Below are 14,021 nucleotides of genomic sequence, written 5' to 3' on the forward strand. Positions count from 1 at the left end.
TTGATTAAGAAAGGGAAGATAGATTATGAAAGTAAATTAGCAAAAAATATAAAAACAGACAGTAAAAGTTTCTATAGTTATATAAAAAGAAAAAGGGTGGCTAAAGTAAATGTTGGTCCCTTAGAGGATGAGACCGGGAAATTAATGGTGGGAAACATGGAGATGGCAAAAACACTGAACAATTATTTTGTATCAGTCTTTACAGTAGAGGACACTAAGAATATCCCAACACTGGACAAACAGGGGGCTCTAGGGGGGGAGGAACTAAATACAATTAAAATCACTAAGGAAGTGGTACTTGGTAAAATAATGGGACTCAAGGCGGATAAATCCCCTGGACCTGATGGCTTGCATCCCAGGGTCTTGAGGGAAGTAGCGGTAGGGATTGTGGATGCATTGGTAATAATTTTCCAAAACTCACTGGACTCAGCAAAGGTCCCGGCAGATTGGAAAACTGCTAATGTAACACCATTATTTAAAAAGGGTAGTAGGCAGAAGGCTGGAAACTATAGACCTGTTAGCCTAACATCTGTGGTTGGTAAAATGTTAGAGTCCATTATTAAGGAGACAGTAACGGGACATTTGGATAAACATAATTTAATAGGGCAAACTCAGCATGGTTTCATGAAGGGGAAGTCATGTTTAACAAATTTGCTTGAGTTTTTTGAGGAAGTAACATACAGGGTGGATAAAGGGGAACCAGTGGACGTAGTGTATTTAGACTTCCAAAAGGCATTTGACAAGGTGCCACACAAAAGATTATTGCTCAAGATAAAAAATCACGGGATTGGGGGTAATATTCTGGCATGGGTGGAGGATTGGCTCTCTAACAGAAAGCAGAGAGTTGGGATAAATGGTTCGTTCTCAGATTGGCAACCAGTAACTAGTGGTGTTCCGCAGGGGTCAGTGCTGGGTCCCCAACTCTTTACAATCTACATTAACGATTTGGAGGAGGGGACCGAGTGTAACATATCAAAGTTTGCAGATGATACAAAGATGGGACGGAAAGTAGTGAGTGAGGAGGACATAAAAAACCTGCAAAGGGACATAGACAGGCTAAGTAAGTGGGCAGAGATTTGGCAGATGGAATACAATACTGGAAAGTGTGAGGTTATGCACTTTGGCAGGAAAAATCATAGAGCAAGTTATTATCTTAATGGCAAGAAACTGGAAAGTACTGTAGTACAAAGGGATCTGGGGGTCCTGGTGCACGAAACTCAAAAAGTTAGTATGCAGGTGCAGCAAGTGATCAAGAAGGCCAATGGAATGTTGGCTTTTATTGCTAGGGGGTTGGAATATAAAAACAGGGAGGTATTGCTGCAGTTGTACAAGGTATTGGTGAGGCCGCACCTGGAATACTGCATACAGTTTTGGTGTCCATACTTAAGAAAAGACATACTTGCTCTCGAGTCAGTACAAAGAAGGTTCACTCGGTTAATCCCAGGGATGAGGGGGTGGTCATATGAGGAGAGGCTGAGTAGATTGGGACTCTACTCATTGGAGTTCAGAAGAATGAGAGGCGATCTTATTGAAACATATAAGATTGTGAAGGGGCTTGATCGGGTGGATGCGGTGAGGATGTTCCCAATGATGGGTGAAACTAGAACTAGGGGGCATAGTCTTAAAATAAGGGGCTGCTCATTCAAAACTGAGATGAGGAGAAACTTCTTCACTCAGAGGGTGGTAGGTTTGTGGAATTTGCTGCCCCAGAAAGCTGTGGAAGCTACATCATTAAATAAATTTAAAACAGAAATAGATAGTTTCCTAGAAGTAAAGGGTTACGGGGAGCGGGCAGGAAATTGGACATGAGTCTGGGTTCGGAATGGTCATGGCCCTGTGGGTAGTGGAGCGGGCCCAGGGGCCGTGTAGCCTTGTTCTGCTCCCACTGTGTTCTAATTCTGTTAGATTTCAGGAGATGGTTTTATTCCTGTTCCTGGCTGGGGTGGAGATCGCCTTTACAGAAGGTAAGTACTGTAGAAAATATAGGGACAGAGTGATCTCCTGGAAGAATTTCGATCGCCTAGATGGGTCGGAGAGGAATTTCCCAGATTTTTTTCTCCCAAATTGGCCATTGGGTCTTTATCTGGTTTTTCGCCTCTCCCGGGAGATCACATGGGTTCGGGTGGATGCAGAGTGATAGAAGATTTGAGGTTAGGATCAGATCAGCCATGATCTTATTGAATGGTGGAGCAGGCTCGAGGGGCCGATTGGCCTACTCCTGCTCCTATTTCTTATGTTCTTATGTTCTTATTAGGGCTCCTTGATACTACACTCGCTCAAATGCTGCCTTGATGTCAAGGGCAGTCACTCTCACCTTACCTCTGGAATTCAGCTACTTTGTCCATGTTTGGACCAAGGCTGTAATGAAGTCGGGAGCCAAGTGGTCTTGGCGGAATCCAAACTGGCCATCAGTGAGCAGGTTATTGGTAAGTGCCGCTTGATAGCACTGTCGATGGCACCTTCCATCGCTTTGCTGATGATTGAGAGTAGACTGATGGGGCGGTAATTGGCTGGATTGGATTTGTCTTGCTTTTTGTGGACAGGACATACCTGGGCAGTTTTCCACATTGTCGGATAGATGCCAGTGTTGTAGCTGTACTGGAACAGCTTGGCTAGAAGCGCGGCTAGTTCTCGAGTACAAATCTTCAGCACGACAGCTGGGATGTTGTCGGGGCCCATAGCCTTTGCTGTATCCAGTGCGCTCAGCTGTTTCTTGATACCACATGGAGTGAATCGAATTGGCTGAAGACTAGCTTCTGTGATGGTGGGGACCTCAGGAGGAGGTCGATATAGATCATCCACTCAGCACTTCTGGCTGAAGATGGTTGCAAACGCTTCAGCCTTGTCTTTTGCACTCACGTGCTGGGCTCCACCATCATTGAGGATGGGGATATTTTGGAGCCTCCTCCTCTCATTAGTTGTTTAATGGTCCATTACCATTCACAACCGGATGTGGCAGGACTGCAGAGCTTTGATCTGATCCGTTGATTGTGGGATCACTTAGCCCTGTTGATAACATGCTGCTTCTGCTTTTTAACATGCATGTAGTGCTGTGTTGCAGCTTCCCAGGTTGGCACCTCATTTTTAGGAATGTCTGGTGCTGCTCCTGGCATGCTCTTCTACACTCCTTATTGAACCAGGGTTGGTCCCCTGGCTTGATGGTAATGGTAGAGTGAGGGATGTGATGGGCCATGAGGTTACAGGTTACTGGAGAAAATGTTGAGCAGTTGCTGGGCATTCTTCCACAGGAAAGGAAGTTAAAATGGGAGAGACAGTCAGCCCAGCAGCTATCATATACCATTTCAGAGTACCACTGATGGAGGCCTGGCAATGGACAGTGTGTAGTACGCGAAAGGACATAAAGTAAATTTGAATAAAAGGAGCTTTACCCTCACCAAAAGAAAACTTTGTGAACTTTCCCCCCCCCCTACATCTGAAGACTATTACAGTATACTGCTCAGTGAAGATATGATTATTTCACTCATGAAAATAACCTGGTAACGCTGTGGGAGACATGTTCCTAAATCACCTGAGACTGCATAAAGACTAAAACACACATCAAATAAGTCAACAGCAATTGAATCAAGAGGTTCAGATGAACACTCTGGGCAGGATTTTCATTGGGCCGTGGAGTCGGGATTGGAGGCGTGTGGGGGTTTAAAATCCCGAAATCGGGGGTCCCGACCCCATCCAGCCTCCAACCCGCCTCCATGCCAGTTTCAAAGGATGCGGGTACCCGCCCCGCACTGGGACCCGCCACCCCGAGGCGGGAACGGGGTTAGTGCCAATTAACTGCCTGTTAACAGGTAGTTAATAGGCAGTTTTTAGCCTAATCCCTATTTTCATTGTGGAAATGTGGGATTCCCGACGGCTCCAAATCAGGCAAGTTAGCGAGGCGGTCCGTCAGGATGAAGGGCTTGGTGGAGCCGAGATGTCCGGTGTTCAGGTGAGTGATGGGTGCATGAGTGCAGAGGTAAGCGTGTTTGGTCTGTGTAAAGTGCTTAAAGTAGTTCTACTAACCTTTACTTACCTTTACAGCCTCCCTTCCTTCAGGTCTCGGGAGTCCCTCATCTCACCGGCACAGAAAGCAGAATGGCTGCCAGCTGTCAAAATCTGCAGCCTCTGCTTTCCGTTCCGGGGAGATCGCTAAATCATGGAATTAACCTGGAGTACAGATTGTCAGTGTTTGACAGCTTCAAACAGCTGTCAAACACTGATATTTCATCTGTCAAAAGGTCTTGACAGATGAAATTTCAATCTGTGATGTCACCTATTGCCGGGTGGCCCTTAATTGGCCTGCTGAGCCCGCTGGGCGGGCTCAACAAGGTCAATCAAGTCTAAATCACGTGGGTTGGCTGGAACTCAATGGAGGCGGGACTACAACCCCGAAATTTGTAGTCCCGCCTCTTACCCGACTCCTCAATGAAAATCCAGCCCACAATCTCCAAGATTGCGCACGCTTCGTACTTAATATTCACGTTACTGAATCCCGATTGGATTGCCTTGTTATTTACTGAATAAATTAGGGGCTGATTTAGTAAATATTCTTGAAACAAAAGCATTAAACTTTCACATTTAGTTCATATTTACCACACTAATAATTTCAATTTGCTGATCGATCTAACTTGCATTTCCAGCTTTCAAATCCAGGCTTGCTTCTCCCTAGCCCTCCCAATCTACAAATCACCCTTACAAACTCCTTCAGCTTCATCATCAGATTTATGTGGATCAAAATACCAGGAACTAGGCAAACTTGCAAAAACTCTTGAATGACAGAAAATCTCCAGGGTGGATTTAGAAAGAGAGCTCATTTAGGCATCATCAACCTGCAATGACAATGGGCTGGATTTTCTCAATGGGAAGCTTTTGGAGGCGGGACTGCTGCTTGCCGGCTTTCAATCCCGCCTCCATCAGCTTCTGGCCAACCAGCAGGATTTTTCCCTGATTGACCTTGTTAAGCCCGCCCAGCGGGCTCAGCAGGCCAATTAGGGGGAAGTCGGTGACAGATGACACGTCAACGTATGACGTGTCATCTGTCAAGAACTTTTGAAAGAAGAAATGTCATTGTCTGACAGCTCTGTGAAGCTTACAAACACTGACATTCTGTGTAGTTTGATGAGTGCTTGTGTTCAGGACTCATCAAACCTTTCAACTTTGCAGAAATCAGCTGGCTGTTGGGTCGGAGGATCCAACAGCCAGTCTGTGATCGCTACAATGGAGATGTTGGGGACTACGGCTCCACAGCAGCTGAAGGCTGTAGGGAGAAACAAAGGTAAGGTAACATTTTCTAACACTTTACACTCACCTCACATACTTACCACTCCACACTTGCACCCATCACTCACCACTACATTGCACTTTCAGACCCCCTCCGATCCCCGCAGACATCCTCTTCGCCTCCTGCACTCTGGCGGGGTTCCCCCAGGTCGGGAAGCCCGCACTTCAGCGCCAAAAATAGGGATAATCCTATTTTCTGCCTGTTAACAGGCAGTTAATAGGCTTTAATCCCTTCCCGCCTTCAAGGAGGCGGGACCCGGGGTCGGGCGGCTTCCCGCCTCCTAGCAAGAGAGCACGGAGGCGGGTTGGGGGCGGGTTTGCCATCCGCCCCCAAATTCTGCAACTTTCCCGGCAGTCCCACCTCCATACCCGTCTCCTCGGGGCTGAGAAAATCCAGCCCAATGAATCTAGAACATACACAGGTAACATGAACCAAGATAAGCCAGGTTTGAAATTCAAAAGGATTCCCCTTGAAAATGCTCCTTCTGCCTGTTTTTATTTATACATTGGTTCAAACATCAGATTATCACGATCTTAAATATTGCATTTAAATTGCAGTTCCTGCTTCAATCGTTACAAGTTACTAGTTTTATTTTTCCCGAGCATTCATCATAAACTCTGCGCTTCACAGAGGGGTAAAAGAACCCGGCCTTTTCCCTGCTTTTGTAGCAATGGTGTTGATGTGGCTGGGCTAGTTAAGCATCTGGTCAATGGTAGGGGATTTAGCGATGGTGGTGCCACTGAAGGCCCAGGGGGAGGTGGTTGGGCCTTTTCTTGTTGGAAGCAGACATTACCCAACACTTGTGTGAGGCATGAATCTTACCTGTCACTTGTCAGCCCAAGCCTAGATGTTGTCCAGGTTGTGCTGTAGGCTGCTATGGACTGCTCCATATCAGAGGAATTGTGAGGGATTCAGGGATGGATGGGCGGCGCAGACACGATGGGCCGAAGGGCCTCTTTCTGTGCTGTAAAACTCTATGACTCTATGAATGGAGCGCAACACCATAGAATCATCAGCAAACAGCCTCACTCCTAACCTTATGACAAGGAAGTTCATTGATGAAGCAGCTAAAGATTGTTAGGCCAAGTACAGTGCCCAGAGGAACTGCAGTGCCAATGTCCTGGGCAGCGATGATTGGCCTCCGACAATCACAACCATCTTTGTGTCTGTCTGGTTTGAGTCTAGCTACTGGATGGTTCCACTGATCCTAGTTCTGCTGGGGCTCCTCGATGCCATACTTAGTCGAACACTGCCTTGATGTTGAGGGCAGCTACTCTCACCTCTCCTCAGGCATTCAGCTCTAGCATTTTTGTTTGGATCATGGTTGTGACAAGATCAGGAGCTGAGTGGTTCTGGCAGAAGCCAAACTGAGTTTCAGCGAACAGTTTATTGGTGAGTAGGTGTCATCTGATGGCACTACTGATTAAATCTTCTATCACTTTGCTGATGATAGGAGGCAGGTAATTGGTCGAGTTAGATTTATTCTGCTTTTTGTGGATAGGACATACATGGATAATTTTCCAAATTGTCAAGTACACACTAATTTCATAACTGCACTGAAATAGCTTGACTAGGGGCCAGTTAATGTGGTGTATCGCTTTTCAGCACAGCAGCCGGGATGTTATTAGGGACCAAAGCCCTAATAAGAAGTGTGACATTTTCATGATTTTTGTAATACTATGCAAAGCCAGGCTCTACTGATTCAACTAAGTGAATCTGATCATAATTGTTGCTCTGTATGTTCACTCACTGAAATAAAATAGCTTAGCGATTCAAATCAAGCTTGATCTTACCAAGTGTTTGCTCGCTCCGCCTTCAGAGAGTTGAAGAAGGGTACACGTGCAAAAGACACGAATATCTGGTTCTGGTCACAAGGGGATTTTTTTGTTATATCCCCCAAGTTAAGCTGGATATAGGGCAGTTTAAATCAACATCGATAAAAATAAGATGTCAAACTGTTTACAGGAACAACTGATGCCACTGCATCTGAGAAATTATCTAGAGCAGAACCCACTTTGTAAAAGGGATGTTCATGGAGCTTCCTCCTCCCATTTGTTGCCTGATTTTCCACCACCATTCTCTGTTTTCAATACTAAATACATTTCTCTAAACTTTGGGTCGATTTGGATACTTGCTCTGAACTAGCTCATTACCTCCTTCAATTTACAGTTATGGTAAGTAAATCTATTTTTAGATTTTGTATAGTTGTTACAGTACACTGTAAATAACTACCATATTAATGTAAAAGGGCACCACAGTCTCTGGTGGGAAAATATTTTTTTTAAGACAAATGTGCTGATAATTCTATGTAAGACTTTTCTATCTAAGTACCTCAAATGTTTGCCCCTCCAGATCCTTTGCATCACGCCAGTTTCCCCAAGGGTCTCGCACACGTCGTCTTCTGGTACGCTACAATAAATAAGAACTGGCAGTAGATAAAATTATATCCAAATCATTACCTGTGCATGTAACAATCATTTTTTTTTAAAAATATTTGCTGCTGGCTTAAGGCTATGTATGTACTTTCCCAGAACCTATGATTTTAATCTCCACTGTAGCCTTTTTCCTTTAGCTGAGACAACAGAGCACGACTGTGTAATTTGCCAATTAGATATTTTGGCACAGGCTGGAACTAGAAATAGATCAGTCAGAAGAGGTATATCCTAAACAGTACGGTCTCAGATTTAAGGAACTGAGACATCGAGCGGTGCAAGTAAATAGATCTTTAAAAGTCAAAATGTGGGTAGAAAAGACCATAAAAAATGGGATTCTGAGTTTTATCCACAGTGCTACTTAATATAAAAGAAGAAAGCAATGTTTAATTTGTACAAGACATTTGTTATGCCACTGTAGGAGTATTGGGGACAGTTCTAGGTATCTCATTAAGAATTAGGAGCAGGAGTAGGCCATATGTCCCCTCGAGCCTGCTCCTAATAATTCTTATAATGAGATACCTAGAAAGGGTATTGGAGCAGAGGAAAAGACAGGAATGATAGGTTATAGTTATGAGCAATGGCTTGAAAACGGTGTCTCTTTTCACTGGAATAGAGACGATTAAGGGGGAAATCTAAATCACATTCTCAAAACTATGAAAGGTTTTGTGATGATAACATTTTTTTCCCATTGGTTGGCAGATCAGTAACAAAGGTTTACAGACTCAGGGTTATCACAAGAACAACAAAGGGGTAAGTTAGAAGAAATAACTTTCATGGAGAAAGCTTTTACAATATGGAATGTTTTACCACATCTGACAATTGTGGCAAAGATTTTATTTAAATGTTAATTGGATAACTATTTGAAAAGGAAGAAGGTAAAAGATATGGGGAAAGGGCAGGGTAATGGGATTAGTGCAGATAGCTGTAGCTTGTAGTGGCACAATGGGCCAATTGGCATCCTTTTATCCCTGATTTCTACGATTCTAGTCTTCACAGGAAGGGGCCAGGTCAGAAAAGACCCAAGATGCTACAGCCATGCTAAAACATATCTCAAGTTCAAACTCATAACTCTTGGGTCAGGAGTCTACTGCTCCATGCTAGACCTACCTAACTACCCATGAATTACATTTTTTGCTCTATACTTTTTCTAGGTTAGTAGGTTAGTGTATCCAGCTTACCATGGAATTATCAAGTACTATATGGGCATGGGGGCAATGGACTGAATAGCTTCAATGCTATAAAATTCTATGATTCTATGAAAAGGTATTTTATAACCCTATTTCATTTTAACAATAGTGGTGTAGAAGGCCACTGCATGTGGTACTGCAATCACCACATATATTCAACTTACCATGGACTGCAATCTTTGAGCAAGCAAGTACGTCTGTACGCTGTCCTTCCCTTCCTCTTTATTACGTGTTCGGTCTGCAGGTCGTGGTCGATTATATACTGCCTGTTCTGTGGAAGCAAAGGACTAAGTAAATTTTACCAAGAACCCATCAAGCATATAGTGGAATCCTCTAATGCTAAGCTCAGATTTTGATCAGTGTGAAACATCAATGACAAGGCCAACAAGTAGCAAAATTAATTTTTAAATTTACCACTTCAGATCTATGGGTCTCTTTATTGCTAGTAAAATAGGATCAGCTTATAATGCTGTATTATGTTACAGACAGACAGACAGACACACACACACACACAAAATTAATTAGGCTCAGTGCCAATGAATGAGGGGAGGGATTAATGTTGGCCAGGATTCCTATTCCCAATTGCCATCTAATGCTGGAAGTACAAGTTTAGATATTAGGTGAGAATGTCAGCTAAGATGCTCCCAAGGTCAAATAGCATGCCAACACTCACTATCAAGTTCCATATATGAATAATAGTTATTTGGTATTAAGGTACCATGGAACCATACCCCAAGCAAGGATACAATTCTTTCAGGTGAGAAGGATGGGGAGAAAAACTGGTGAAGGAAACTGATGTAAAAAAAACAGCAAATATTTACAGGAGAAGTAATTGTTGAGCACTTAGATGGTGTATCAGTTAGCTGTGAAGATCCTATTTCTGATGACACTCCATTGACTGAGGATTTAGTAATTGTACTGTATAAATTTCTGATTTATTAACCATTAAAAAAAGTACTATATTTTGTCAATATAACTCATCAGGATACTCCGTACCAAACACCAGCTGAGGTTCGCAGGTGTTAGAAGCAAGTCTCGGGTGGGACATGCTGAGAGGAATAGATATTAATAACAAGCAGATTTAAGTTGAGCAATTAGAGGGAATTAGTATAAAATCATCAAACCTCTAGTTTAAAAAATCCTTCCGCAACTCACAGAATAGCAGATAAATTGAATAAATGCTCAGCAACACCTTTTTATAGTGCCAGTTAATACTTTCAAAATGAGCCTGATAGATATCTAATTAGGAACAGGATTGAGGGTTATAAGGACTTATGCAGATAAAAGTGGTCAAATGCTATATGGAACATGGTGATTCCTGAGCTGCTGGAATCATGAAGGAAGCAGCTGGTAATAACTGATAACACAGCATGAGAGGAATTGAAAAGACTGTCACGTAACTAGTTTAAATTGTACAAGAAAAGTCATGGGTGAATAATACAACACGCAAAATTAGGTGAGCATTTTGGATTTTTGCTTGAATTACCTTTAAGAGCAGAGAGAAGCTCTGCAGAACTTAAGTCAGTCTTGTGACGAGCAGGGCTTTGCAATTCAATTGACTAACAGCCCCATAGCTAGGAGCTGCCAGTTATGGCTTTATATTTGGCAACTCCAGCCCAGCTCACCAGGCAGTCTGAGGCCGTCAAGGGCATACAGCTAATTAGAGGCTCCGTTGCATCGTGTGGCCATGTAAAAAGTGATCTACCATGTTTCAAGGATCAATTTTATGTTGAGGGCTAGTACAGGAGAAACATCCTTGTTTTCCAGTATCAAGCAGAAAAATAATGGTAATGTTTTGGGTCTGACAGTTTGTCATAGCTCAATTCTACATTTCCAGCATTTTCTATTTTTATTTCAGACTTTCAGCATTTGCTGTTTTTAATTTTTCCCAGTCCCCTTTGTAATCTCTAAAGTAGTACCCAATGCCTGACACTTGGTGCATTGTGCAGAATTGCAGTACATCATTGCTGCACAGTTCAATACCAGTTGCAGGAACACGTCTAAAAAGGAGTTACAGCACCACCCAAAGGAAACATCAGATAGGATAGTTATGACACCCAGACAGAAGGATTTTCTGTGTAATAGAAGGGGAAAGGTATAAAAAAAGGAATGGAATTAATGAAGGAAAAGACAAAATTAACAAGAGGAAAGAAACAAATAATTTTAACTATTGAAATGGTACCAAATGGTTATAGAAAGGGCATCAAACCTAGCTCTCATAATGCTTGTTTTACACGTGGGATTTTCTCTACAGATTAATGCCCATTGCTGTAAGAAAATTGGACAGTAAATATATTCAAATTGAGCATTTAAAAAAAATCTTTATCTTCCAAATGAAACATGTGACAAGCTCACCACAGCCAAAATTTATAGCTCCAATTAATTCCAGGTATGTGTGTATCCGTCCAATGCAATTCACATCTCCACAGTTTTTCAGCCCTGGACGCACTGATGTTTTATTCAGGTATTTGGGTTTACACTTCTCCCTGTAGGAACAAAGCACAAGCCATCATACTGCAATCTGGAACGGGCAGGCATCTTACTTACTGGGACAGTGGAGACAGTGTTTAAAAAAAAGCCAGACGTGTCAAATATGATAAATTATTAGCCGCTGCAAGTTGTACATTTGAGTATTGCAACCTTATATTTCATATGGAAACAGATGAACAAGAGAGGGCACATTCTATTTTATATTATTCCAGAAAATTAAGTCTGAAAAATGCAAGTACCAATCTGGTAGCAAAAATAATTGGGGAGTGGGTGAAGGGAAAGGAGTTTGGCCCAGGTAGGAACATGTCCACAGAATGGTATAACAAGGGTTTCCCCCACCTGCTGATTCCTCACAAGATGTATATGCATTCCCAATCTTTGGCGATCTGCCTGGGAGGTGCTAAACAAACAGGACCCACTTCTCTGAAGATGGGAAATTAAAAATAAATTAAGCTGCACTGTGGGTAAACAGTAGCATCTGGGCAAAGGTGGCCTGCCTGCCCTCTCAGACAGAGAACACTGGGTAGTGGCCAAGAGGAACCCGAGAGGTTTATAAAGATCTATTTAAAAAGGGGGCAGAATAGTTACTATTTGAATTCTTAGTGCATCAAATTACCTTTCATAAGGAGAAAGTAGATCTACAGGTAAATACAACCAGTAAAACTGAGTGACGTTTACTAAGACTAAATGAATGGGAAATCAGCAAAGCGCACTGCAGCATCAGCACAATACTGAGTATCACACAGTGGTGGGAGACAGGTTCTCTCTCTCTCTCTCTCTCTCCCCCCCTCTGCCATGTCACAAAGTTACTATGGGGAAGCACTGAGTAGAGGCCAGGCAGGTAGGCAAGACGGGAAGGAGGAGATGAAGGAAGGTGAAAACATCAACAAGCCACTCTCCCAACTGCCTACTGACTTGCTTCAGAACAGGACTGGTAAAGGTTTGGACCACATTGCCTGCAGGTGCATGACCCAGGAAATACCAACTAAGAGAAAAATAAGAGAGGATTCAAAGAAAAATGTTCCAATGGGAATACTGTTCTGCAGAGTGGATTTCACCAGTTGACATTACCCTGGTGTGCTCGTGGAGAATGGCAGAAATGGAAGCTTTTTCTCCCCATTCTTTTTTTCAACCAAGTTGATATGAAGGATATGGATAAGTACCTATCTGATAATACTGAACCACAAAGTTACCTTTTTAAAAAAAAAATCAAAATATGCATATTTGTTTCAAGAAATCTGGAAAGCATTTCTGATCAAGCTACAAAGTAACATTATTTAAATACTTAGAACTATAGAATTCCAGCTGATCCACAGTGAAATAATTAAAAAACAAATTCCAACTATACTTTTGATTTAGGTGCAGAATCTTCAAAGAGATAACAAAATAAGCAATCATCTTAAAAATGTGAATACTTTATCGGGTATGTTGTCAAGCATTTTGTAAATGAGTTTAAAACACTGCTTTTTCTTACCACTGATCCAGGATATAGTTGCGAATTTTCAGAAAACGTTCTGGTGTTTTTGATGATCGCCCTTCAAAGAACTCGGGGATAGCTTGTTTCTCATCTTCTGTGATCATATTTTTGTCCAATATTACTTCTTGTGCAGGGGGTTTCAGTACCTCTCCTTCTTCGCTATCACAGTTCTCTTCATCCACTTCCATTCCACAAACTGATTCTGGCAAACTGTATGCACAGATATCATTCTGGATTTCTCCCTTTTCCTCCAATTGCTTAAACTCTAGAAAATCTGGAATTTGCACTACTAATCCTTCATTTGTCGTCTCCATAGGATGTCCACACTTGCTGTAGCCTACGAAGTCTGCATTGGCTGTTTTTACTGATGTTTTATTTTCTTGACAGTCATCAATCATGGACTTCACATTATCAGTGTTACTACTAGTTGTCTCATTGGGCTTGGATACTTCCTGTATGTCTGATACCTTTTGCAAGGTCACAGTAGAAGTGGGAGAAATAACCTGAGATTCATCTACTCCAGAAACACTGTAACCATAGGTATTCACCTCGGGTTCATCAGTCTTTGAATCAGATTGAGTTTCTGTTCCTTTCTGCTCCTGAAGGCCATCACTGTCACTATCTGTTTCATCCATGACATCTACATCTTCATCGTCAGACATATGCTCAATCTTAACAGTATTGACAGTGGGATAAGCCTGACCTTGTGATGATGTAGTGCTGTAGGGCCCTGGTCCTATCTTCAAAAGGCTGGCTCCATTTCCAGAAACAAATGTTGTTTTGGCAGTCCAAATACTCGCCTCTTCCACAGGTTTTTCATTTTTTGCCTATGGAATTTTTAAAATTACAAATTTCGCATGAACGACACAAAGTTCTAGTCTCTTACACAAATACTCTCTACTAATGTCCACTCGCTCAACAGCTTGCACTTATAATCACGTACAACTAAAATCTACATACACTCAGTTTTCTCAAAATCATGGTAACAAATGCACTGCAGTAATAATTAGGTTTCTTTGTACTTTAACCCATTCCAATTCTTTGCCCTGTGGAAATGTGAACCTCTCACTTTTTGGAAAACATGTATGTCATTTGTCTAAGAATTACTGTAGTTGAGGCAAATTTGATTGTCACTGCTTCATCAGGTTGCAGAC

The 14,021-nt window shown here is 42.3% G+C and overlaps 1 protein-coding gene across 1 annotated transcript in view; it reads right to left on the bottom strand.

Annotated features, from left to right (window-relative positions):
- Positions 1–14,021, bottom strand: part of mysm1 (Myb-like, SWIRM and MPN domains 1) — a 118,953-nt gene that overhangs the window by 54,060 nt on the left and 50,872 nt on the right. The window contains exons 8-11 of the mRNA XM_085982833.1: positions 12,865–13,694; positions 11,256–11,386; positions 9,065–9,171; positions 7,610–7,687 (exon numbers count right to left, since the gene is read on the bottom strand). Coding sequence (XP_085838959.1) covers positions 7,610–7,687; positions 9,065–9,171; positions 11,256–11,386; positions 12,865–13,694 — 1,146 coding nt within the window. The remainder of the gene's footprint in view (positions 1–7,609; positions 7,688–9,064; positions 9,172–11,255; positions 11,387–12,864; positions 13,695–14,021) is intronic.

This window comes from Somniosus microcephalus, chromosome 3 (assembly GCF_052327205.1).
Source record: "Somniosus microcephalus isolate GS21.2 chromosome 3, FLI_Smic_1.0, whole genome shotgun sequence".
NCBI lineage: Eukaryota > Metazoa > Chordata > Chondrichthyes > Squaliformes > Somniosidae > Somniosus > Somniosus microcephalus.